General features: G+C 43.0%; 2 protein-coding genes across 3 annotated transcripts; one reads left to right on the top strand and one right to left on the bottom strand.

Annotated features, from left to right (window-relative positions):
- The first annotated feature begins 5,524 nt into the window (after positions 1–5,524).
- LOC123443343 (ERI1 exoribonuclease 2-like) lies at positions 5,525–6,684 on the top strand. The gene has a single exon (XM_045119682.1). It carries the CDS (start codon positions 5,665–5,667, stop codon positions 6,478–6,480), a length of 816 nt encoding a protein of 271 aa, XP_044975617.1. The 5' UTR covers positions 5,525–5,664; the 3' UTR covers positions 6,481–6,684.
- Positions 6,685–14,225: 7,541 nt separating this feature from the next.
- On the bottom strand, positions 14,226–22,809 carry LOC123443342 (kinesin-like protein KIN-14A). 2 transcript variants are annotated; one of them, XM_045119680.1, is made up of 20 exons: positions 22,615–22,809; positions 21,582–21,868; positions 21,243–21,498; positions 20,977–21,059; positions 20,839–20,892; positions 19,593–19,664; positions 19,023–19,085; positions 18,736–18,817; positions 18,533–18,628; positions 18,293–18,463; positions 18,079–18,185; positions 17,797–17,975; positions 17,541–17,702; positions 17,207–17,457; positions 16,780–16,943; positions 16,027–16,320; positions 15,637–15,944; positions 15,355–15,533; positions 15,126–15,221; positions 14,226–14,690 (listed from the first exon to the last, which is right to left on the bottom strand). In XM_045119680.1, the coding sequence occupies exons 1-20, from the start codon at positions 22,679–22,681 to the stop codon at positions 14,620–14,622; spliced, it is 3,042 nt and encodes a 1,013-aa protein (XP_044975615.1). In that variant the 5' UTR covers positions 22,682–22,809; the 3' UTR covers positions 14,226–14,619. The 2 variants fall into 2 exon arrangements, with proteins under 2 accessions (XP_044975615.1, XP_044975616.1); XM_045119681.1 differs by lacking the exon at positions 15,126–15,221 and having other exon boundaries at positions 22,615–22,804.
- Positions 22,810–27,016: the final 4,207 nt, after the last annotated feature.

Raw genomic sequence — 27,016 nt, 5'->3', positions numbered from 1 at the left:
CGAAGTAGAGGTTTAGGGTTGCACGTGGCAAAGTTGTGTCTCCAAAACCCTAAAACCTCTAGTATATATACGAGGAGGGGAGGGGCTAGCCTTGAGGCTCAAGGGAGCCTCCTTGGCTTCGGCCGAAGTGGAGGAGGGAGGAGTCATCCTCCAATCCCAATTGGATTAGGACTCCTTCCTAAATTGTCCACCTCTTTTGGATTTTTTCACTTTTTTCCTCATGGGCTTTCCTTGGATGACTTGTCAGCCCATTAAGCCTTATTGCGCATCCAATAAACCCATGTGGACCCCTTGGGGCATGGTGGGCCCACCTGGTGGGCCCTCGGTACTCATTCATCACTCCCGGTACACTACCGACAATGCCCGAAATTCTTCCGGAATCCAAATATCAACTTCCTATATATCAATCTTCGTTTCCGGACCATTCCAGAAACCCTCGTGACGCCCGGGACTCCGAACAAAACTTCGGTCACCAGCACCTATAACTCAACTATACCAAAACGTCACCGAACCTTAAGTGTGCAGACCCCGCGGGTTCGAGAACTATGTAGACATGACCTGAGACACTCCCCGGTCAACATCCAATAGCGGGACCTAGATGTTCATATTGGATCCTACATATTCTACTAAGATCTTATCGGTTGAACCTCTATGCCAAGGATTCATATAATCTCGTATACCATTCCCTTTGTCCTTCGGTATGTTACTTGTCCGAGATTTGATCGTCGATATCTCTATACCTATTTCAACCTCGTTACCGGCAAGTATCTTTACTCGTTCCGTAATACAAGATCCCGTGACTAACTCTTTAGTCACATTGCTTGCAAGGCTTATATGTGATGTTGTATTACCGAGTGGGCCCCGAGATACCTCTCCATCACACGGAGTGACAAATCCCAGTCTTGATCCATGCTAACTCAACGGACACCTTCGGAGATACGTGTAGAGCACCTTTATAGTCCCCCAGTAACGTTACGACGTTTGATACACACAAGACATTCCTCCGGTGTCAGTGAGTTACATGATCTCATGGTCATAGGAATGAATACTTGATATGCAGAAAACAATAGCAACAAAATGACACGATCATATGCTACGTTCATAGTTTGGGTCTTGTCCATCACATCATTCTCCCAATGATGTGATCCCGTCATGAAGCAACAACACTTGTCTATGATTAGGAAACCTTAATCATCCTTGATCAACAGGCTAGTCAGCTAGAGGCTCACCAGGGACATAGTTTTGTCTATATATCCACACATGCATTTATGTTTCCATTCAATAAATTATAGCATGGATAACAAAAGATTATCTTGAAACAGGAAATATAATAATAACTATTTTATTATTGCCTCTAGGTCATATTTCCAACAAGTGGTGGTCCATGCGCTATTTTCCCTTCTGCCAGAGCCCCCAAGCGCCCATAGCGCGCTCGGTTCGGCCTGGGATCGCCGGGCCTAAAAATGGGCCTAACCGGCGAAAATCGGCGTCCTGGGCGCGCGACTGGGACGATTTTCAGCGACGGCGGTAAAATATGCGCCCTGGGGGGCGTGTTGGGGCGTGGCTGGAGATGCTCTAAGAGGTGCGTCCGCTTGGCCGTCGTGAACTGGGAGGCTGGAAGGGTGTTTGGGATTGCCAAAATTACTTTTTATGTGACTATGGCCATTTAATTTTTATAGGATTAGGGCAAATGTAGTATACACATCATGGCAATTTTACCTTTGGGCCATGGCAAATTTTTCTCCTTTCCGCAACATGCCAAAATTTACTTTTATATTTTGCCATGGAACATTTACCTTTATTGCCATGGCAAATTTACCTATACTACCATGGAAAATTTAGTTTAACATGCATGGCAGTTTAACTTCTTTTCGCCATGATAAATTTTACTTTTCTTGACCATGAAAAATTTACTATACATCTCATCCAAGTCAATTGTTTTGTCATGAAAAGTTCTCTTTTTTGCATGGAAAATACTAAAGTAAGCACATGGCAAATCCATTAAGGTTAGCACAACAACTTTCATTACCCATGGCAACATTTTCAATTTTTTCCATGGCAAATTCCTTTTTTTAGCCATGGATTAGAGCATATGTAGTTTATACAACATGACAATTTTATTTTTGGGGGCAATGACAACTTGAATATGCATTTTGCCATGGCAATTTTTGTCCTTTCCTTTTTTGTTATTCCACTTACACATCGATTTTCTTACAGACGAAAAAGATGACAATTTGAACTAAAATACCATGACAAATATTAATATGCATGTGATCCATGTATTTTGGATTGTGGTCATGGTTGCCATGGCACAATAATCTCACATGCTTAAATAACATAATAATCTAAGTTGTTTGCCATGTCACAACATTATTAGTATTACCATGGAAAATTTGATTTATTGGAACCATGGCAATTTATGTTCAAACATACATCCAACCACAACCTCAACTTTATTGCCATGGCAATTTTACCATGTCACCATTATAACTTTATTGTCATGGTAACATAGCTTTGCCTTCTCATCATTTTAACTTTTGCCATTCCACATTAACATTTTTCGCCACATCAAATTTCTCAAACTTTTGGCATGGCAAAAAGTTTTAAATCTCTTGCCATGCAAGCCTATACATTTTTTTGTGAAATCATTCCTGACTAATTTCTTCTCTCGTTGTCACATGGAAAATTCACATATATTTTTGTTTCTTAAGATGGCAAATTTAGATCTTTCAAAACACTTTTTTTTACATAGATGCTTAATGCTTGTCAGTAGAGTCCGAGTGTCATGGTTTTAGATGTGAACCTATTATGTTTTCATGAATATGAGAGTGTTTTAGATCTTATCTTGCAAGTTGTACGCACCTATTACATGTCATGATTCGCATATCCCAAGGTGACAATAATTGTGATTCTTTCCAATGATTGCCATAGTTTGAAGATTTCATGTATTCAACACATGTTAATGCTTTGTTTGGGTTCTCTACTAAAATGAGGCCTTAATATCCCTTAGTTTCTCTATGGACCTTACTGCCATGGAAGGGTAGGACAAAATATGGCATACAAGTTCTTATCGCAAGCACGTATGACTATTTACGGAATACATGCCTACATTACATTGATGAATTGGAGCTAGTTCTTTATCGCTCTATTGTGTAATTGTTACATGATTGATGTCATCTAAATCATTATCCATCACCGGTCCACCTGCCTACGCTATTCATATATTGAATCTTGCTAAGTTATTACTGTTATTGCTACTGTCACAATCACTACAAAACTGTTGTTGTTATCGTTACTACTACTAATTTGTCGTGCTACTAAAACTTTTGTTACAGAGAGATATCCTAGGTGTGACTAAATTGACAACTCAACTTTTAAGACCAATAAATATTCTTTGGTTCCCCTTGTGTCGAATCAATAAATCAGGGTGTAATACTACCAGCAAAGACTGTTGCGATCCCCTATACTTGTGGGTTATGGGTGTCTTGTGTGGCTACACCTTTGCAAGGATAGATTCCCCACTGAGCGCAAGTCCTAGTTACTTCCTTGAGCCAGTGGACCTTTCAAGGTGTTGTCACACTACAACGACAATGCCTGCAAGATCAACATTCCCTAAGACAAGTACAATGTGAACGACGTCTTCAATGTCAAGGACATATTTCCTTTCCATGGTGATGAGGATATCGATCCTAGGACGAATCTTTCCCAAGGGGGCGGGGAGATGATGCGGAGCATCCCATGGTCATCCCATGGATTCTTCACCAACACCTCGAGCTCCAAGTAGTCCTATGACAAGGGCTCGCGCACATGCCATTGAAACCGAGGTGACATCTCTCCTTAGTGAATTCCCTTTTGTTACACTGGAGACATGGATGCTACCTCAAGCAGAAACATTATGCATGCTTAGGTACCATGAAGACGACCTTGGAGACGCTCAGAGTGAAGGCCAAACAACCATGAAGGTGAACGCGAAGACGTACAAAGGGAAACCCTAAAAGAAGGTGCCAAGACCTCCAAGTGGCGGACATCTGACCCATGGCCCGGATATCCGGCGCTACCAGTCTAGAAGGCTAGGCCAGCTGAAGCTCTAGCGGCCGGACATCTGGCGTCGGCCCAGAAATTCGAACTTCGCCCGGAAATCCGGCGCGCCTTGTCCAGAACCGAGTGGAATCGAGCCCTCCAGCCCCGGACATCTAGCCCAAGCCCGGACACCAGCCGACTCCTGAAGCCCCGGACATCCCGCCCTTTGCGTGGGCAGATGCAGGGCAAAGGCCCATGTATCCCCTCTCTCCCGCCCAAATCACCTAAGACTACAAATAGTACCCCTCCTTCTTCTTTCTAGGGTTAGCATATGTTTTGCTCACAGATAGTTGACCACTCCACCCTCCACTTCCTCCTCCCATGTAGATGACAACCTCTATGTGAGAAGATCCAATTAGATGCCAAGCTCCCGCTTGTAGGGAAGATCCTTCGGGACATCAAGGCCCCACTTCGGAGTGGGAAGACTACCGTGTTACTTGTATCCCATGTTGAACTCCGTTCGATGTATCCTTGTGTGTTCCTATGGATCTAGCGGATGTGTGATAGGAGATTGTTCTTCAGAGTTTGGTGATTTCTCTTGGGGGTTTCCCCATTTCCCCCTCCTTTTGGACCATGGGAATTCATTCCTTTTTTTGCAACATGGAATTTTTTACTTTTATGGGATGAGGGCAAATGTAGTGTATACATCATGCCAATTTTACCTTTTGGACCATCGAAATTCATTCCTTTTTGCAACATGGCAAAATTACTTTTAAATTTTGCCATGGTAAATTTACCTTCATTGTCATGAAAATTTTAACTATACTACCATGTCAATTTAGTTTAACATATATGTAAATTTAACTTCTTTTTGCAACGGTCTATTTTACCTTTCTTGCAGCATTTTTCGCCATGGCAAATTTCTCAAACTTTTGACATAAGTTTTAAATCTCTTGCCATGCAAGCCTATACATTATTTTGTGAAATCATTTTTGCCTCTTTTTTTCTCTCATGATCACATGGCAAATTCGCATATTTTTTTCTTTTCTTAAGATGGCAAATTTAGATCTTTCGGAAATAGTTTTCTTTATAAGACGGCAAATGGTTAAAAATAATTGTTAATGCTCTCATGACAACTATAAGATTCTTGTGCGAGACACATAACAACTTTTCATTTTTGTTCTCACGGTCACATGTCAATTTCAAAGCACTATGTACCAAAACATGGCAATTTTGTAGAAGTTCTATTTTATGTCAATATGCATCTCTATTATATTTTTGATCAATACATATGGCAAAAAAATAAACCATTGAAATGCTTTTTAACACGGCAAATTCAGAAAATTAATTTTAGTTTCTTTGGAAAATTCATTTTTTTGAACATGAAAAATTTGTGTGAACAAAACCATGGTACGTGGCCTTTTTCAGCTTGGGCCGGCTGGCTGTGTACAGGATAAGCTTTGAGAAATAGCCACATTGGACAGCATGGGCCAGCACGGGAATCGTTCGCTCGGAAATATTTGTTCGTTCTGATCGATCGATACAACCGAAACGTCAGCGCCGGCAGCTTCGCAACCCTAGTTTTCGATTCCCACTTTCCCCGATCTCGAGTTCGCGCGCACTCCGGCGAACACGGCAGCGATCATGGCGGCTCGCGGGCAGGGGCAGTTGCAAGATTTCGACTTTTTCGTGGTGGTCGACTTCGAGGCTACGTGCGTCAAAGACGCGCGGATCTTCCCGCAGGAAATCATTGAGTTCCCCGCCGTGCTCGTCGACGGCGCCACCGGCCGCATGGAGTCGGCGTTTCGCAGGTACGTTCGTCCAAAACATCATCCTCTGCTAACCCAGTTTTGCAGGGAACTCACCGGCATCCGGCAGGAGGACGTCGACGGCGGCGTGGATCTCGGCGAGGCGCTCTGGCTGCACGACGATTGGCTGAAGGAGGCGACGGCGGGGGCAGGAAACAAGAGGAGCGTCCGCTTGGCCGTCGTGACCTGGGGTGACTGGGATTGCCGTACCATGCTCGAGTTTGAGTGCCGCTTCAAGGGCATCGAGAAGCCCTCCTACTTTGATCAGTGGATAAATCTGAGGGTCCCCTTCCAGGCAGCGTTCGGCGGCGGAGGGCGGGTGAACCTGCAGGAGGCGGTCCGGGCGGCGGGGCTGGACTGGGAGGGCCGCCTGCACTGCGGGCTGGATGACGCGCTCAACACAGCGCGTCTGCTTGTCGCGATCATGCGGCGCGGCGTCAAGATTACCATTACCGGCTCGCTGGCGCCGCCGCTATCGGCGCCGATCCTGCAGCAGCCACAGCCTCACATGAGTAGCTATGGTGGCTACTCTGGGACGTGCTTGTGCTACTGCGGGCTGGCGAACAGAGGAGGCGTGATGCAGGGGAAGTGCTTCTCAGGATGCGCTAACTGGGGGCCGGCCATGGGAGCCCAGTTCGGATGGAGCAACTGAACCAAGGATCCATGGCAGGAGACTTAGATTCAGAACATACTGTAGCTCAGGTGCTAGTGTTAATCGTGCTAGCCATCAGAATCAGAGGATAGCTCGGCTGATTCTAGCCTAGTCTAGTTGTGAATTTAGTCTCTAAAATCAGAAGTGACCAATGGAGCTATACATGTCTGAATTATTATATTATCAATAGAAATTTCATTTTAATTGTGTTCCTTCTTCGTGAATTTGTCTACGTTTCCTCTGAAAATCCCTGTTTGAGGATCTGATCTCCTCTCTGAAATCATCAAAGGCATGATAATATGTGGCTTAGTAGTTGTAAACATTTTTTTTTTTGTTGAGGTAGTTGTAAACAATTATGTGGCTTAATTTATCAAATGTTTTGACTCTGAGCTTGAACTACAGGGTTGCAATGTTTTGGCATCAGCACTTGTAAAATATTAGCAGGGGAATAGCACCAAATTAAGCATATATTCTAAGATGAACTTCACATACATGCCATATTGCTGTAAATTAGTTAGGTCTGTTGGTGGATGATAGAGGTAGGGAAAATGGTTGAGTCTGATATGTTGGAGTGACCACAATTTACATTTGGCTGACTAATGACGAAATGGTAATGACCTGAACGATTTGTATCCAAATTAGTGACAGGAGAGGTCAAACTTATAGGCCCAGAAACAATTAATCATACAACCTCGATGTTCTGAACAGAAATATGTAAACTTAGTCTCGAGATCTATATTATGGGCAGAAATATTGTGTACTGAACACCTTTCTTATTTAGTCACTCCATTTTTGTTCTAGACAGAGAAAATTAAGCTGAATGTACATCATAATAGCATTGCTGTTCTGAGATGTGATAACTAGAGCTTGGAGTTATGGGTTTCCAGATAAGTAATGCTGCATGTGCACTAGTTAATCAGTTATCAGTCACTCTGTTCTGTTAACAAATCGCATTTATAGATGGGGATATCTGAAGTCTATCCTCTGTTCTCTCTTGGTCGCGGCAAAATGTGAGTCTGCATACTGTACATTAAGGATAAATACAATCGAACAAGAAGTCAATCCATAGTACTTTAATTTTCTCTTAAAAGAACAGTAAAAATCATTTGCCAATATGCGTTCTTCTGTTGTTTCTTATGCATTATGTGCTTTGTCAATACTAGCTGCTCTATAGGCATCAAGTATACAGGTTGTACTACAGTCAGAACTAAATGTTTGGGAGAAATGTCAAGCTGTATAGGTTGTGTATTTTGTAAACCTAAACATCAGGTCTTGCTTTTCTGTTTTGAAACCTAAATAACAGGGTGATTTGGCATTGTTGCCTCTTGCATGTACATGGCCATGCTTCCTAATTCTCCTATTTCCTAGCCAGAGGGTTCCAGATATTTGATCCATCCATGATGTACGCGACATGGGCGAGATGAGAGAGCCGTTTGTTCGGCACGGCAGAAGCTCGACCGAGGTGAATAATAAAATTTGTACAACAATGATGGCTGTGAGTGTTTTTTCCCCTGAATTTTGACTAATCAGAAGTTCATGCGGTGGTGTTTGATTTAATTATTTTTTTCCGAATGACGAACAACTGTATTTGATAGTTCTGAATTTGGAAAATTTTAGTTGATTGTGCTTCAGTACATAGATATAGTACTCCATCTCTCCGGAATTACTTGTCGCATAAATGTATAAAAAATGGATGTATCTAGAACTGAAATACTTCTAGATACATCCATTCCTATGGCAAGTATTTCCGGACGGAGGGAGTATATCATATGTGAGATTATTTACATGGAGATTAAATGCATCTCTAGCAAGGATTAACTGAATGGTTCAAAGCTGACAAGGATTTGCTCTCATAGTAGATGAACCCTGCAAGGCCCTGCAACCAAACAGAGCCTTAGGAAGCGATATCTTTCTTGACAAGATTTTCTTGATTACATGTACACATGGGGAAAGGAAGATTGTCTTTGAACGATTTCAGGGCCATGTGAGGAAGAATTTTTGATAGGTGTCAATTCTGCTCTATAGGAATAGATTAACACACATATGATTTGGAGATTTTAGAAAATCTCAGAAGTGCTAGGCAAAAGTTAGGCACGGTATGATCTTTGTAGTATGACTTCATAAAGTCGGTTTTGGAATTTGTTTTCTACCATTTATGCTTGCTGCAAGGTCATTTGTAGATTGGTTTCACAATATTTTGAGTTGTCACTAGTTTTTGGTACCAACTCTTTTAAGATCCACGGCTGTTGACAATGATGATTATTTAAAACATGCGTAAAAACAAGTTTCTTTTGCAGAATGTAGTTTTGCTTAAGTTAATCTCCGCATTTGCTCAACTCCATTTGCTTACTTGATCAGACAGCTGGAACAGAAGGGAGCTGGGCCGGGAGCAAGAAGCTCCCACGCCATCACCCTCGTAGGCAGCTCAGCCTACTCCTTCAGCGGTGAGTTCACCCCAGGACTGCCAGTGAACAGTACCATGTATGCCTTCGACCTCAAGGCACAATCCTGGTATGCTCTCAACTTGGCGCGCAATCCTGTTATGCTCTCAACTTGGCCGGCTAGGTGCCCCCGCCGCTCGTCGACGGCTCTACGAGTTCTACTTGACACGACCACCAACATGACCTGTTCTTGTACAAAAAAGATGATCCTCCCATGTTATGTACTCCCTCCGTTCGTAAATATAAGACCTTGTAGAGATTTCACTATAGACTACATACGGAGCAAAATGAATGAATCTATACTCTAAAATATGTCTATATACATCCTTATGTAGTTTATAGTGAAATCCTTAAAAGGTCTTATATTTAGGAACTTAGGGAGTATCAATTGATAATTATGTACGTATGTCTCTTGTGTTGTGTTCTGGTAGGAGTGTTCCAGATTGACATGTACGTTTTGTTCTGATTGAAGGGGCTGGCTTAGTTTTGCCTTGTACTAAAATATTTGTGATACGGCTTTGTTGTCCTAGATGTTGTGTACTCAAATTTTGTGATAAGTATTGACATACTTCTTTGCCCAACTTTCTTGCATAATTAGTTCTGTCCAATAGTGTATTTAAATATGCGTGGATTTTATGAGATTAGGCATTACTGCTGCGCAGAATTATAATCCTGAAGGGCGTAACGAATGATGAGAAATAGTTGAATGATGAGAAATAGTTGAGGTGGGTGCTGTAAAAGCCATCTCACATATCTAGCTTTACCGGTTTTTTTCTGTTCTTTTTCTGAAATGTACATTTAAGTGAGCTGAGACCCCTTCAGTGAAATCTGTACCATCCACCTTCAATCATGGCCCAGCTTCGATTTTTCTATTTTTGCATCCAAAGAACAGATTCTATAGTAGTCTCTCCACCACCATGCTTTCAGAAGTAGCCACGAAATTACATATGCCAAACCTGATGCTTTGCTGCTAGCTTAATCTGAATCATGTTTGTACTGCTTTTTCGACACTTTCAGAGATTCAGAATACAACAAACACACAAAAAAAAACGTTCTTTACTTGCTTCCTTATCACACCTTCCATACTCCATCCACATGTTACATAACCTCTCAAGAAGTTCCAGTTGTTACAAGGAATGTAACCTAGCCTGAATCATGGCCCAGTTTCAGCGATATCAAGGTTCACAGAAGCTAATAACTCTTAACCGGGCAGCTATGGCGGACTCATGCTCTGTTTGAGATGGCAATCTCTAAGGATTTTCACCAAGGATTCATAGCCATCTCTTTGCCTTTGCAGCTGAATTCATCGAAGGAGGCGTTTTGGCTCTTTTGTCACTTGAACCTGCCAATGCAAGTTGAAGCTCTTTCAGTAAAAACTGAGGATCATGACAAATAATACCCTTTAAAACTATATCCGACCAGGATTTAAGGTACAATTATATCGGATTGGGCATTTTCTCTGGCAGAGGTTTGTTTCCCACTTGGTGCAGTCTTAAAGTTGCAGTCGGGAACAAGTAAAATTCAGTTCCAAGCATCAACTAGGAGCTCACTTCTAAATATGAAAAACTAGGAATAACAATAAACTGTCTAGAAGGGACCTATAGGTTCAGAAAGCAATGACAAGAAACCTTGATGATTTCTTGGGTTGTATATGTATCAAAACTGGAGATTACTAAAAGCCATGGAGAAATGCAAGCCTCACCAAGAAATAGGATTGCCCTCCTGTGGCGCTCCCACGGGCGACAGAGGAGACCACCAGACTCCGCCGGCCCCCAGCCCTCCTCGTCCTCCTCTCCCCTAGACGCGCTGGTGGGCGACGGCGGGGAGCCTTCTCCCTCTCGCGCGGCGAGATCGACGTGGGTCGATCCGACCGGGCCGTGGCACAACGACACTATGGCGGATCTCCTCCTCGCTCCAGTCTCTCCCGCTGCACTCGGTGGCTTGCGGTCTCGGCCGTCGGCTTCGGTGCATTGTCGGGGTTGGTATAGGTGGATTCGGACCAGAGGAAACTCTCGATGGCTCGCTCATCCCGACGGTGGTGACGACCAAGGTCTCCGTTCTCCTCGGTGCCGTCGAGGTCCTTCCCTACACCCCGACTCCGTGCTCGGGCCCAAATTCTTCTCGGATTGGGCGGCGACGGCACTATGTGTGTCGTGTCTTTTCTGGAGGTGTCGCCTAGAGACATTCGGGTGCTCAGTTAGAGGAAGGGATGGGACCAGTGGCAGCAGATGATGTTCGCAAAGGACGTACGACGTGACATCTGGCAAGTGACGGGTTTTGGTGGCGTGGAGCAGCGGGGTCTTGACGATGGAGGCATGTTGATGGACGAGTGCGGGATGGTGGCGTCGTCTGATGTTGTGGTGGCGTCGACAGTAATTGATCGTGACAAGGTCGATGCGTCAGTACTTGCTCTGAAGATGAAACGATGAAAGACAGTGGCGGAGGGCTCTACAACGTGTGCACGTGCGATGATCACTGAGAGTGCGTCAGTTCGGTGTGTGCCCCAGACCCGGCAATGCGGCTTGGTCGGGACCTCAGGTTTTACATGTTGGGCTTTGGTGTGAAGTCTGGGTATGTGGCTCGGACAATTTACACCCTTCGTCAAGTTGATAGGAATAACAACACATGTTGTCGAGATGGCGGCTTCAACCTTATTAATATAATACCTTGTAATGTCTTGATAAATAATTAATAAAACAATTGTATGCATCGTCCTAATGCCAATGTTCCTTCTTTTTAATTTCTTTTTAAAGAAATCCAAGCGTTGATTTGGTCCGGGAAGCAAAGGATTGGTTAAGAATGAATGTAGAATTCACATTGATGTTTTTCGGGTCATCGAACCCAGAAAAATGGCAGTGGCTTGTAATTTCTGGCGCTGGCAGCGCATGCAATGATTTGTCTATTTTGCACATCTTTCATCAAATGATACAACATTAGTAACAATTTAGTTGATTACTTCTCTGCACAAAAGGCGGCCTTCATCATTACATATTAAATAAGTGAAGTAAGAGGTAAGAGGCTAAGAGCAAAACATCATTTTCTTTATCCAGATACTTGCTCGAATCCGACTATCCTGATGTGCGTAACATGGTCGACGATGGAGGTCGGACTAGCCATGGTTTGGATGGGTCAGTTGCAAGGTGCTCAAAGACTATCAAAATACTTCTTTCGTCCTAAAATAAATATCTCAACTTTATAAGGTATAATACAAAGTTGTACTTCCTCCATCATAGTTTGTAGGACGCCACTTTAAAAACAGATTTTTTCACAATTCCATGGAAATGGGGCGCACCTCCTTAACTACTCCTATTAATTGGGGCGCATTAGTACTCTTTTGTTTCTTCTTCAAGCGCTGGTTAGTGAAAATGTGATTTGTTTTGTTCTCCCGCATGCAAGTGTGAACATAAGTGCTAGTGGGAATTGTTTTGTCCTTCCCCATGCAAGTGTGAACATGAGTGCATGTGAGGCATCCTCTCTCTCTCCTTCGGCTACCATGAGTACGCAGCTCTGTCTATGCATGAGTACAACAAAAACAGAAACTTGACTAGGATGGTGCACAAATCTGTCTATACATGATCAACGTCAAAAAAATTGCATGATCTACGTCAAACAGATCTATCTATACATGCATGATCTGTCTATACATGATCTGTCTATATAGAAAAATTAGGGTTTACCTTCTGTGCTTCCATCATGTGAGGATCCTTCTCTTCGATTGCCACCGGCGTCGATACTGAACGTGAAGCCTAGGGACTCGCTGCCGCCGCCGCCAAACGAGATCACGCCGCCACCGCCACCGCCAAACGAGATCCCGCCGTTGCCATTGATGAGGTTAAACCCCACGAACGTAGAACTACCGATCCCTCCGCTGCCTGTACCGGCCTCGCCGATGGAGGAACTCCAGTTCGAGGAACCGGCCTCGTTAGCTGCCGGAGCGCGAGATGGGCGTGCGAGGCCGACGCGCCGTCGAGGCAAAGTAGTCGGAGGAGGAAGACGCTCGAAACCAGCCGTGCCGATGGAGAAGGAAGGAGCACCCGAGCGTCCGGTGAGACCAAGAGGAGGAAGACCTCCGGGCGGCGGTGCTCTCGGCTGGAAAGCGACCCTAGAAAGCCCACGGAGGCCAAGAGGAGGAGGTCGGCGATCTTCTGCACCTTGCTGCGGCGGCGCCATTGGAGAGAGGAGAGAGGAGAGAAGATGGAGTCATCTATTCGTGTCCCTCCATTGCCACAGTTACTTATAGAACGGAACATCGGCGGGATCTTTGTACTCCGAAATTTTCGTTTTGGATTTGGCAGCGCAGATCGGAGGGAGATTTAGATGGAAACCGAGCGGGGGAGAAAGGAAAGGGCGCGGGGAGAAAGGAAAGTGCGCGGGGAGAAAGGAGGTCGCGGGAGGAAGAACAAACTCGCTAAAATTTCGCTCCACCAATGCATGCTATCGGTTCCTTCTTTTACTGAAGGGGGAGGTTACAAAGCGTTTTTTTAGCGATTGATAGGCGCCCCTCCTTCAATTACGCAGCTCCATCGCCTCCTTATTTCCTGCCTATCACAAATCACCTTGGGCCCAGAGCGACGCGAGAGACGCCCTACAAACTGTGATGGAGGGAGTACTAAACTTGAGGCACTTATTTAATACTACCTTTGTCAAATACTCCCTCCGTCCCAAAATAACTGTCTCAACTTTGTATAAGCTCTAGTATAAATTTGTACTAAGATTAAGACACTTATTTTGAGACGGAGGGAGTAATATAAAACGTCTTATTTTACTTTACGGAGGGAGTATTAAGGTCGAGAAACTTATTTTGAAACGGAGGGAGTATACTGCCTCAGGGGATCAAACCCTCTGCACCATAGCCGTTGATTCTACAGCAAGGGCTATATCAACCACCTACAAAAGTTATGGCAGATCGCCTAAGCACCATTTCATGTAAATGTGCACATGCATTTCATAAGTTCATAACTATGCAGTGCCCAGTGTGTGTTCATTGAGTTTGTATCCCTCATGCTCCATTTTAAGCTAAGGAAATCCACCCTTTGTCGAGAAACCAAATTGCATCTCGACAGGAAGTTGAACTAAACTGAAAAAAGATCAGTCATATTGTCAAATCTAATATTTCCTGCCACCACAAAAGTGTGCCCTCATGGTCTCTCGCAAGTAGCAACAGTACCAACCCCTCCCAATCTCTAGCTGAAAAAGTGGTTCCTGGGGAGGCCAACGAGTAGAGATGCTCTAAGTATCCTGACCATGCAATGGCTATTTAGCTCAGGTGCAATAAAGAAAAGGAAAGAAAAGCGAGGCCAAACGAGCAGTTACCAAAATGTTTCAGAAGTAACATGAAATTACATATGCCAGATCTGACGCTTTGCTGATCTGAATCATCATGTTTGCATTGCTTTCTCGACACATTCAGAGATTCAGAATACAACAAACACAAAACAAGCGTCATTTACTTGCTTCCTTTTCACACCTTCCATACTCCATCCACATATTATATAACCTCTCAAGAAGTTTCACTTGTTACAGGGAATGTAACCTAGCCTGAACCTGTGGGGGGCTCTCTCGACACGGCGAACCCTCGCCTGGTGTTCCTTCTTCAGCAATATCAAGGTTTCACAGAAGCTGATGACTCTAACTAGGCAGATATCGCGGATTCATGCTCAGCTTGAGATGGAAATCTCTGACGATTTTCGCTGAGGATTCACAGCCATCTCTTTGCCTTTGCAGCTGAATTCATCGGAGGTGGCGTTTTGGCTTTTTTGTCAGTTGAACCTGCCAATGGAAGTTGAAGCTCTTTCAGTAAAAACTGACGATCAACACAAAACAACTTCCTTTAAAACTATATACAACACCAGGATTTATTTATAGTAAAATTATATTTCATTGGGCATTTTCTCCGGCAGAGCTCTGTTTCCCACTTGGTGCATTCTTAAAGTTGCAGTCGGGAACAAGTAAAATTCAGTTCAAAGCATCAACTAGGAGCTCACTCCTAAATATGAAAAACAAGGAACAACAATATACCGTCTAGAAGGGACCTATAGGTTCAGAAAGCAATGACAAGAAACATTGATGATTTCTTGGGTTGTATATGTATCAAAACCAATGATTACTGAAGCAATGGAAATGGAATGCAAACAGCTAAAAGAGAGTTATAGTGGTTTTGGCCTGGGAAGCAAACGATTGGTTAAGAAAGAATGGAGAATTCACATTGATGTTGTTCAGGCCATCGAACCCAGGAGAATGGCAGTGGCTTGTAATTTCTGGCGCTGGCAGCACATGCAATGATTTGGCTATTTTGTACACCTTTCATCAAATGGTACAACATTAGTAACAATTTAGTTGATTACTTACTCCTCTGCACAAGGCAGCCTCCATCTTTACATATTAAGTATGCGAAGTAAGAGCAAAACAGCATTTTCTTTATCCAGATACTTACTCGAATCCGACTTTCCTCCTAGAGATGATCTGCGTGACATGGTCGACGAGGGAGGTGGGAGACCTGTTAGTGACTGTCTTCTTTTTAACCTCGTGTTGGTAGTAATTGGAGATGCGCCGTCATTGTTTGCATTAGTTGTGAGTTTGACAGGAGTTGGTTGGGCTGAATGTGGAATATTCCTGCAACGTTGTGTCAACGGCAGAGAAAGCTTAGTGCACATGCGGCACTACAATCTGTACTCGTTTGCAATTGCATACTAATGTATCTTCTGAATAGACTAACCTTCTTTCCGAGCCATGAATCAACTTCCCTATGCTGCTCTGAATGGATCTTCTTAAATGTGACCCTCTCTTCACGACGCTGCTTGTGGTTGTTTTATCCAATTTGGCATCAGAAGGTTCTTCCGTCTGACTCACTTCCACACCCATATACCTTGATCTGCATGGTGTTCTCTGGAGAGTATCCAAACCTGACTGCTTGTATTGATTATAACCATCAGGGGGTAGTTGATAAAAGGGAACCATATCATCTGTTGTAGCTATCTTCTCATTCTCATGTCCGACTGGCTCTTCAGATAATGTTGGGGACATCTTTTATCACAATGACGAAGAAGGATAAAAGGTCAGTCGTTACATCACCAAACATTATGAAGTTATTCAGAGCAAGATTTACCTGTATTACAGATCTGTGGAGCTTTGTGCGATTGGAGCCATCAATACTGCACTCCTTATCACGAGCTGTCCCGTGATCTCTGTTGAACCTCATCGCTGAAATAGGTGACTTTGGTGGCTTTCCTGGTATGCTACTCTTTTCACTACTAGTAGTCTCTAGGCTTAACCTACGCGGCCTTGGTGGGGTACGTTCCGGGAGTTGCTTTGTTCTCTCACTCGTTACTGTATTTTCCTTCAGTTTAAGTGACGATCTTTCAAATTCTTTGGTTGCCAATGCCTTTTTGAGAGTTTCTACCTGAAAATTACACATTTATCTTATGTTTGTAAAGAAAATGAAATACTCCCTCCGTTCCAAAATATAAGACCTTTTAGAGATTGCACTATAAACTACATACGGATGTACATAGACATATTTTAGAGTATAGATTCACTCATTTTGCTCCGTATGTAGTCTCCTAGTGGAATCCCTAAAAAGTCTTATATTTTGAAACGGAGGGAGTACATATCAAACGTAAGCATTTGGAACAATAACAATTCAATGTACACTCGTAAGTCGTAACACAGAGATAAATGCAAAATTCTGTAGGGACAAAGTCTTCCATTCTTCAGTCCAATGTTCCACACAAAGATAAAGTGATGAAATAATACATTTAAGTGTAAGTGTAGCATTGTAAAGGTGGTCAAATTTTATTGTTGATTTAGCAAACTAGCAATAACTCTTGAATATGCAATTGGAAGCAACAGGAAAAATTACCTGTTCTTTAAGCACTCTTATATCATTGCTTTCTTTGTTTGCATGAGCAGTTCCAAGTTCAACAGTAGAAGCCCTTTGGGCAAATTTCAGTGTGCTAAGAGTTTCAACATAAGATTCCCCCTCCGGACTTATGTGGGCTAACATCAATGTCTTTGCATTTCCCCCTGTCATCGCCATTGCAAAAACAATATTAGAAGATGATAGATATAACTTCAATGTATAACAATGTAGGATGGAGCCAATGAAAACACTGTTCATTATCAGTGATTTTGCATGAACTTACACTATGATGCTGATTATGTAGAAGATACTTAAAGAAAAGACATATAACATCAAAAGTGACAAACCACTTGGTTGATCAGTAGTATTAATATCGGTAGCTAGACCAGTGAATGTGGTGAGCATGTTCCAAGATATAGCCATATACCTAATGAACTCTGTAGCAATTGGGTAAGTTTGCTATTTCTGTAGGGAATGTGAGAATTCTTCTGAGCTAAGGCAGTGATGACATCCCCTAGGCAAGACAATGACTTGTTAATATGCTGAGCCTCCTTCAATCTGTCCCCCGTAGCTTCTGACCTGTCAACCCTTTCACTTCCTGCAAGATCTACCAAATGCAGGCAGCTACAGCTGACATTACCAGAAATGTCCTTCCCATTTACATGGACAGTCAAGATACTGCAAACATAAAAAATCAGTTGCAGCAAATATTGGAAGAACACACGAAAAAGGTTACTGGGGCAGATAATGCTAACTCAGACCTATGAGATCTACTGCTTCTATTGTTCATTGCTGTTGAACCAGAAGCACGGTGCTTTTCCCCCAGTAGCATCAAATTCATAACATCAGAAGGGGACTGAACTGGGCACATCTTTGCATCTGGGAGGTTGAACAGACCATTGCTTGAAAACCTTATATCTAATGTGAAATTAATGTCAGGAACCAACACAGTTATGAAATTGGATTCCACTAGGACAAAAATATAACAAGAATGGCACATCAGATATGAAAGGATATTTCGTGCTTGATGTATCTTCACTTAGGAGATCACGAACTTGCTCATTGTATATTTCAACCATCTGGACTCGTATATCATATTTTACATCTTCTCTAGAAGTTGATATGGTGAAGAGATCGTTCAATGCCATGTAATTTATTCCAAGATCGTTAGATGATAACCCATCAGACGGGCCGCACTAATCACCACCATGCACAGAGAAAGAAGAATTAAATGTGATTAAATATTGTCCGGTAAAAATAAGGAGTTACTACTGTAGAAAATATGATTTGTCTCTATACCATTGTATGGGTTTTGCCAGAACCTGTCTGTCCATAAGCCAATATGCACACATTATAACCATCCATGACAGATCTAATCAATGATTGTGTCTCCCTGTAAATCTCATCTGGGGAAATTTGAGCATGAAGATGTAAAAATTAGATAAATACAGGGGCATGCAACACCAAGTACAGTTTAGACCAATAGTTTGAGGAAAAGTTTAGACTATATTACCTTGAGTTGTTGTTGGCCCAAAATTTTTGTTGAACTGAAAGATCTTGCGTGTAGTTTGTGGCTTATATGGATCACAAACCATTATTGAACCATCATTTCCAACATGTTCAATTGAAGAAATAGACTTTGAGTTCATAAGTGGTCTTATCCGGCAGAAGACTCGGATATTCCCTATAATAAAAAACTCTTAGAAATCATCAAAACAGTAACATCCATGACAACACTGGATTATACTGATACCTCGCACTTCTTGAAGCATGTTATACAGGTTTCTATTTTCTTTCACAGCCTGGTTATAGCCAAGAGCAGCTTTTGAAATCCCTTGAATGTTATGACCTGTAAAGTATAAATCTCAGTGTTACACCAGACCGCTAAAGCTTGTAAATGGAGCTTACTTCGAATACCTGGAACTGTGTGATCTGGTGAAGGTTTAAACAACATACCTAATTCTGTGATATCATCTTGGAATTGGGTCTGTAAAGACCTGAAATCAACTTTAACCTCTTGGAACATTGTCTTGAGCTCCTGTAAAATAAGTCATGTCATTACAAAGTACAAACCGAGTGCTGAGCAAACTGTTGTTGAACCCACAAAGAGGTAAACTTGCCATTTAAGGAACATATAAGATCACTGCAGTATCTCAGAAACACGTTTATTTTAAGAAAACCTTAAATGGATGATGCTGACTATCAAACTTGAGTATAATTTAGTTAGCAGCATGAGATCTCACCAAAAGTTCAGATTCCTGTGCTTCCAAGAGACGCAGTCTATTCTCATTCTGTGAGTTTAAACACTGAAAGAAAGAAAAATGGTATAATGCATCACAATGATGTACAAAGTTTGAGTGAAGTTTCATAATTTGTCACTAAAGTGTTGGGGAAATAAATGTCTTGAGGGAATTATTTCCTCAGAAACTAGAGGGTTATTCGACCTTTTCTCTACCCTATAACAACAGTTTTAAACAGAGTAGTTTATTCTGGTATTGTGTTCAGTCAAACCAGAGCAAAAATATACGTAGCCTTTCACCATAACTATGTGGAAAAACTGATAGAATGTCAGGTTACCAACCTGTATTACAGCCAAATACTAAAATGGTTATTCTCTAGTTGCACATTGTAAAAGTTTATCCGTGAGATTAAAGGCAATGCGTGGAGTCTTTAGGCTTGTCAACCATGCTTTTCATTCTATTATTCTGTAATAAACACGAAACTTTGCTTCTCTTGTGAGAAAAAAATGTTAAGTCAATTCCACTAACTTCTGCAGATAAATGGAAAAGGACATTGCAATATTTAAACATTACCTTGATATGTTGATTTGGTTCATTTTTCATAGCAGCCCCTTCTGGAGAAATAAGTTGAAGGAGTGGCTTGAACTGCATAGAAGGCATTGATGTCAGCTGTAATTAGCCTTTATAAAACATTACGAGGCGCTAAAAAGGAATTTTTCCAATCGGAAAAGTCCTGATAGATATCGGCGAACAAAAATGTAGACCAACTATACCAGCCTGCAAAGCCATATAATTCATTGCACAAAATGCACAAGCCTGACAACACAAACAAAAGGAACTTGGTATAACCACAGTTTAGAAGTCAGAACTGAGAAATACGAAAGATCAAAGATCTCAGTGTCTGCTTGTATTACATGGTACTTTCTAAAAGCTGTGCTTTAGAGTAATAAAATAAATATATACTCCATCGGCCTCATTCGTTAGGAGAAACCCAACCTCTAACAGTAAGAAATACAGTTAAGATTCCTCATAGTTATACAGTTCTACCACGGGCTATCTTCAGCCGATTTGGATGGCGAGCTAATAATAGGCTAGGTGTATAGGCATCGTAGTCTACTTTTGGTTTCGCCGGCTGTGGCAGTTTTTAATTTTTACAGTTATTTTTATGCTCGCATCATGAGCACTTTGTGGATCTAAGATTTGTCTTTGAGCTTATATTAAATAATATGGCTGCATTTAAGTGTGGTACGTTCTTTTATATAGGCCGGGGGCTTCGTTCCTCCTTTTCCAAAAAAATAAAATTATACAGTTGTACGGTATCAGTATTCTTTTATATAGAACTAACATCTCTCTCAGTATTACAGTGTGGTAACTGTAATATACTTAAGTTATGATGTAATAATCACTAATATATGGAAAGCAGTTCACACATCACACATATTGGTGTGCACTAAATTGAGCAAGAATGTAAATGTGCATGAAAAGAATAAGACAGCACAGTTTAGTTGAGATGATGATAAGAACCGGAAAGTATTTGGTGCAACAACGCTTTGAGTAGACATCAACTTATGATATGAAAAAATATACTGAGATGTAGTGTGAATAATAGCACTGCAACTAATGCTGAAGAGACCACAGATGTATGTGGATTCTCAACCATTTGACACAGGCATTTTTCAGAAAAGATGTAATAGAAAGATGCAGGTGCTTACTGTTGCGGCCTATAAAACAAAAGTGAGCCTGAGTGCCACTAAATTGGTGAGGCTAACGTCAACAACACATATGACATTTGAGAGGAATAATTCAACAGATAATTCACCTGTTCTTTTTCCAGCTGATTTGATAAAATAGTGCCAACTAGCGTTGCTGGATCCTGGAAAATAAATTTAGCTATATCAGAAAACTGATACATGGTTCTGTACATTCAACCCAAAATAAAATAATGTCGACTAAGGACCTTTTTAAGAACGTCCTGGTTCAGATTTTCCTTGCAGCTTATCATGCAATCAAGAATAATCCTCTGAAGTTTTCCAATTGCCTCTGGAAATGTACATTTAACCAAGTCATTGAAATTAGTTAATGCATGCAGCAAAACATAAATAGCGCATTTAATCGAGAAAACAACTAAAGCATCATCATCTATATGGAACACAGGTTACTTATCAGCTAGAAACATTTAAGCACTAAGTGTACGAAACTTGCAAATAAAAGTGCATCACAAACCTTCCATGTTAGGACCCGTGTTTTGGAAAGATTGTCCCTCAGCATCAATCTCTGTCAAGTCTAGACACTTTTGAGGGGTAGAAGATCCTAAAGTGACATTTTCAGACTTAAGTTGAATTGCAGAACGTGGTGCAAGAGGTGTTTTCATATACTTGACTGGCCCATAGGTTCCGCTGCATTTCTTTCGCTCCTGGTAGGACTTGAGAGAATTGACGCAATCAACTATCTTGCCCACTGACCCAGCATCAAGATTGTCCTGCACAAACAACCAAATTAGTGTGGTGACTAATGGGCATCGCTACATCATCAAGATTAACATGGTAAAGATAGGTAGCAAACCTTTTCCAAATCAGAGGCCTCAAAGCTCGGCAACTTGAGCTCCTGAACGGCAACCAAGAAGTTGCGGATGTTCTCGAAATACTGAAAAGCTGTCGATGGCTGGCTATCGCAGGGGGCATTTGCAACAACCTTTGGCACAAGACCTGGCTGTATTTTGTTGATGGCCTTGCATAGGACAATGCCGTTTCTTAGAGCAGCTACAAAGTCTTGTTCCGATGGGCAAGGGGAAAGGCCGAAGGGGCCGACCATGCCCTCGAGCCAGGCTGCAGCCTGGTGCCGTCTCCATGCTTGCACAAATCAAAGCAAGAAAGTAGAGTGAGGCAATGAGATTTACACAAGCACAACTTGAATGTGTTGGCAATTGTGGCATGCTAAACATGGTAGTATTGGCTACATATGCAAGGAAATGCAGTAACGCGGCGTTCTAGCTGCAAGAATGGCCCTCTTGCATTTAAAAGCATAGTTAGAACTGGTCAACTGCACAATCTGGTTGAGGATTTTCCTCCGCAACTAACACTGTTTTGCTTACAGACATGAAAGCATGCATAACAACCGGAATAAAAGCTGCACTTTCACTAGTACGAACGGTTCTTGGAGCAAAGATAGCAGCGACAGATTCAGGGATCACTAGGGTTGAAGGCACAGCAGCACGTCCGGTGAACACCGATATCTAACAACGAGCCTCCGCCAACAAGCGCGTCGATTTGACCAATGGAAGCAGGGAAATAAAATCAATCGTCGCGCATCAGATGGCACAATATCCTCAGGATCCCGTGATTCAACAGGGGGTATCCCGAAATGGAACCGCGCGATTCCCTCCGCCAAAGTTACTAGCACTGGAAGAAACGTGGCCACGCGCTCGCTTCAGCGCAAACCCGCCCAAAACCCGACCAGAACGAGGCGCGATGAGAAAGAAGAAGAAGAAGAAGAAGAGACGGGGCCGCAGGAATCTCGGAGGAAACACCGCGCCACGAGGATGAATGAACCGATGAAGCAAGAAGCCGTGGATGGGGGTGGCGAGAGATCTGCGTACCAGCCTCCTCCGCCTTCCGGGACGCGAGGCGGCCGTCGCGGAACGACACCCTCCGCGCCTCCGCCATACGCCTCCCTCCCCTCCGCCCGCTCGGGTCCCGGCGTGCCTCCGCGTAGGCTTCTGGAAGCTTCGATTCGGGAGCAGCGCGCCGCGTGGGAGGGAGGGGAGAGAGAGAGAGAGAGAGAGGGGGGAGGGGTTTGAATTCGAAACTGTGGGGTGCGGCGGTGGGGCCTGACCGAGGTGTCCGGGATCTCGACACCGCCCCCGGAAGATCGGACGGACAGGGAGAGCTCTGCTGGTGCTGGCTCGGGGTCTGTGCGGGTGCGGCGCCGCCCTTGTGCTGGTGGGGAACGCGTCGTCGTAGGGGCAACTAGCCAGTCAACTAGCCAGTCGGACGCAGGTTCAGGTGGCGCTCCTCCGTGACAAGTGCACCGACCGTACCGACGCTCCTAGTACACTACACAGTATCGTGTGTATGTAAACAAGCGATATTTACTAGGATTTCTGATTTTTTTTTAATATTTACCACTCCAATCTGAGCTAGTATCATTTTGCTTGATTCCAATCTGAGCGTATCCGGATCATAATAATTCAAGTGGCCAAAGATGGTTTTAACATTCCAATCTGTGCATATCAAGAATATAATTACAGTATCGCTTTTGTTTCTTTTCTTTCTCTTTATTGCATACCCTTCTTAAAATATCACATCGAATCTGATTTAAGGTTATTTTTTTTCTCCACGAGTGGGTGGGACTAACCAACACAAAATGGCAGTGATAGGAACCGGTTACTGGCAGCGCAGCCATACGATTAGTGCTCTTACGACTACATGATTAGCGAACTACTTCCCACGCACGTCCCCTTCTTCTTCCTCGTTTTAGATTCATCATATCTCCCGCGTGGTTTTAATATCAAGAGTATAATTGCAGTATCACTTTTGTTTGTTTTCTCTCTCTTTATTGCATGGCCCCCTTAAAATATCGCATAGAATCTGATTTAAGATTATTTTTTCCTCCACAATAATAGTGGCCTGTGGTTAAGACTAACCATCAGATAACATAAGGAAACTGCTAGGCACACCGGCCTAAATTTGGGCCGGTCATCACGCAATCACACGATTAGTGTTCTCAAGACCGCGCGATTGAGCGAGCTACACCCCACGCACGTCTCCTTTTTCTTCCTCGCTTCAGATTCATTGTAACCCCCCGCGTGGTTTGGTCATCGCCCGCATCCAGCAGCGAAGCTATGTTGATTGCTGCAGGGGCCATGCCCCCAACCTAGATTAAATTACGTGAAGAAATATTTTTAGGAAGGTCAGATTAGGAAAAACATAGGCTTCTGCCCCTCATACACCCCTATTTTATGTTTAGCCCCCCAAGACTTCTTGCCTAGCTCCGCCGGTGCCCGCACCCTTTCGCTTGCTGGCTCATCGTGATCGCTCGCCGGCTCGCATGCACAGCACGTCGTGGCTGCTCGCCCCGCTGGACTGTTGCAGCAAAAATCTCTACTTCGATCGGTTCCAGCAAAAAAAACCACAAAAGATTGCAGCAAAAATACCAACATAGTCATCGCTATCGCCACCCAACATCTTCTCGACGGTTGAAGCAAATCCCCTGGTCAGTTCTAACAAAATCAAATAATGTCTCCAGCAAAAAAACTGCGCGAGCACCACCATCGCCGCGTAGCACCACCTTGCCGGTGGAAGCAATCCCCTAGGCCGGTTCCAACAACAAACAATGTTGGTTCCAGCAAAAATCAATTGAAGCAAAAACACCGCAATCCCAGCAAAAAAATCAAAATTAGGTTCCAGCAAAAATTGCAACCAGTAGAAGCAAAAACCACCAATGGTTCCAGCAGCCCTGATGCCCCCGTTCGAGCATCATCACCATCTCGTGGGAGCCGTCATCCCAACTTCTGCGAGCACCGTTTGTAGCCTTTCGCTGGCTCGTTTGGAGCTTTTCTACTGCATGTTGTAACAAAACAGTTAGTACAAATGTTGGTGAGATACCTGGCACTGCTTTGACTCCAGCAATGGTGCCGACGGTGCATCACGGGGAGCAACATCGATTGTAGCTTTCATGTTTTTGGTCGTAGCTTCCGTGACCTCTCTAGCAATCACTTATTGCCGCTGCTCCTCCCCAAATGCCCCAAGTTGTCGACCCTTATGCTAGTTTATGGCAGAGGTTGGAGGTACTCCCAATTACCACCGATCATAGAATTACTGTTGGTGTGCACTTATCTTCCAAGGACAATGAAGGTTTGCGTTGTTGGTTATGCAGTGCAAGCGACAAAACTTTTGAAACTTGGGTCTGGAAGTTCTTTGACAAAGATGACATTTAGAAGATAGCAACCTGTGAAGTTTGCAAGTTTCTCACTTGTGATGTTTAGAAGATGGCAACTTGTGAACTTTAGAAGATGACAACTTTTGGCAATTAGGACATGATAACGTGTGATGTGTCTGCTCACTACTTTTGGGAGTTGAACTTGTGCTATGACCATTGCTTTTGGAAAGTGGATCTTTTGATGTGTAGTGTAACACTTTAATGTAATTTGGCTGAAACTTGTCATCTGGCTAGAACTATTACTTTGTGACATTGTTCTTGAAAACATCATTTCGCGACTTTATGAATGATCTTGAAACTTGCATGCATCTATCTTATTTTGTATCTTTATACTGATTGGGGTTGCTTATTTTTACACTGATGGGATTAATAGAAATTCTCGAATCTATTTTTTATTGTTATTATTGTTGTGACTAAATCTTCTTACATTTATTAGAGCATGCTATATATGTGATTTTTGCCATATGTGGCAGGAAACCAAACACATACCACCGTTTTTTGCCAACATATGTGGAAGCAATCCAAACAGACACCACACAAAATTTGCCACACCTAACCTAAGGCATGGCTACCAACCAAACAATTTGATTTTGCCACACATTGGGGCAAGCCACAGGTGTGGCTGGCACCTCACCTTAGGCGTGGCATTTTAAGTCTCCAACCAAACAACCCCTTAGTCTTCCCAACAACGCTCATCGCGGTAGTGCGCCGACGACGGTGTGATTCGTGGAGAACACCTATGTGTAGCAGTCTCTAGGGACAGCATCGGAGCAGCGCCACACGTGGTGGAAGAAACAACGGTGTGTCCAGGAGATGAGATAAGGGAAGGGGTGTTTGCCTGGGCCCAGTTTGTGAGGACCTCGCCGCGTGGGAAGTGAGCGGCGCATGTGACGAGTGAGTCGAACGACTCAAGCTTTGGCCGGTCGTTAGGCGTGAAACGTTTTCCATCACATAAAGCCAAAGTAGCTTAGATGAACCCGCCTAAACAACTAAATTCCAAAACTTCTCTTGCCTAAAACAATAAATAACAATCTAATGTGTTGTAAATAAATGGAGAAAGTAAAATCTCCATCTAACAAGTCAAGAGCATCCAAAAAAACACCCTTTCAACTACGGGAAGATGAGAAACTCCTCAAGATATCCTTGGAGTTGCGATGTTACTTGCCTTCACCGCACTGAAGTCCTATGAACGCTCAGCGACATGATGTCATGTCTTTGCCAACTTGGCGACACACGATCATTGGAGTTGGCATGTTGCCCACTTCTGAGTCTTATCATCGCCTCGAACTTGGAGCCATGACACCCTACTTTCACCAACTTGAAGCCATGCAAATCTTCAGAGTCACCTACCGCCTCTAGCTTGGAGCTACAGCACTACATATTTCCCAATTTGAAGTTGTGAGGATCCTTGGGTTTTTCCATGCACATCTAACACTCTCACACACAAAATCAAAGAGTATTTTATAATTATTGCGTGAAATAGTTACTTCTAGTGGAGTCCCGCCTAGTATTTACGTCACAAATTATCAAAGTCAAGTCAAATCAATGACAATATAATTGACTAGTATTGATTAACAAGTCAAATGAGAAGGGAGGTAAAGTACAAGTCAATAGAATAAATGTTCCAACACAAAGAAGTCCATTAGTTGGAAGGTTTGGTGAGCTAGTCCATCATGTACTTGCACCAATCCTCCCTAGTTAGTCAAATATTACCTCACTCCCTCTCTAACCTACTGCAACAAGGGTATCCCTAGTCATTTGCTAAGCAAGCATAACCTTAATTAACCCCATGTGTATGTACCATTATTCACTCTCACTTAACACAAGCAAGGGGAGGGCGCTAGATATCCAATATTCACTCCAGAAGCCTAGGGTAGAGGCCGAAGAGTCCTGAACGACTCGGCTAAACGTCAAGGAAGAGAGGTATGGAGTTGGCCTCAAGGATTTGTGTATGATTTGAGTCACTGACTAAGACTACCTCGACACCTTCCTAATATAGTAACAACTCATACTCTGCCGAGACAACTAAACACATTCAAGAAAACATCAAAGTGTTGATT

Source organism: Hordeum vulgare, chromosome 3H (genome assembly GCF_904849725.1).
Source record: "Hordeum vulgare subsp. vulgare chromosome 3H, MorexV3_pseudomolecules_assembly, whole genome shotgun sequence".
Lineage (NCBI taxonomy): Eukaryota > Viridiplantae > Streptophyta > Magnoliopsida > Poales > Poaceae > Hordeum > Hordeum vulgare.
This window is presented reverse-complemented; position numbering and strand designations above follow the sequence as displayed.

What these genes read in the sequence shown, in the direction of transcription:
- LOC123443343 (XM_045119682.1), top strand. Translation starts at nt 5,665, where the DNA reads ATGGCGGCTCGCGGGCAGGGGCAGTTGCAAGATTTCGACTTTTTCGTG.
- LOC123443342 (XM_045119680.1), bottom strand. Translation starts at nt 22,681, where the DNA reads ATGGCGGAGGCGCGGAGGGTGTCGTTCCGCGACGGCCGCCTCGCGTCC. An exon ending in AGGCCTCTGATTTGGAAAAG is followed by an intron (nt 21,499 to 21,581) that starts GTTTGCTACCTA and finishes TTGTTTGTGCAG; the next exon opens with GACAATCTTGATGCTGGGTC. An exon ending in ATGGCCTGAACAACATCAAT is followed by an intron (nt 14,691 to 15,125) that starts GTGAATTCTCCA and finishes TTCCATTGGCAG; the next exon opens with GTTCAACTGACAAAAAAGCC.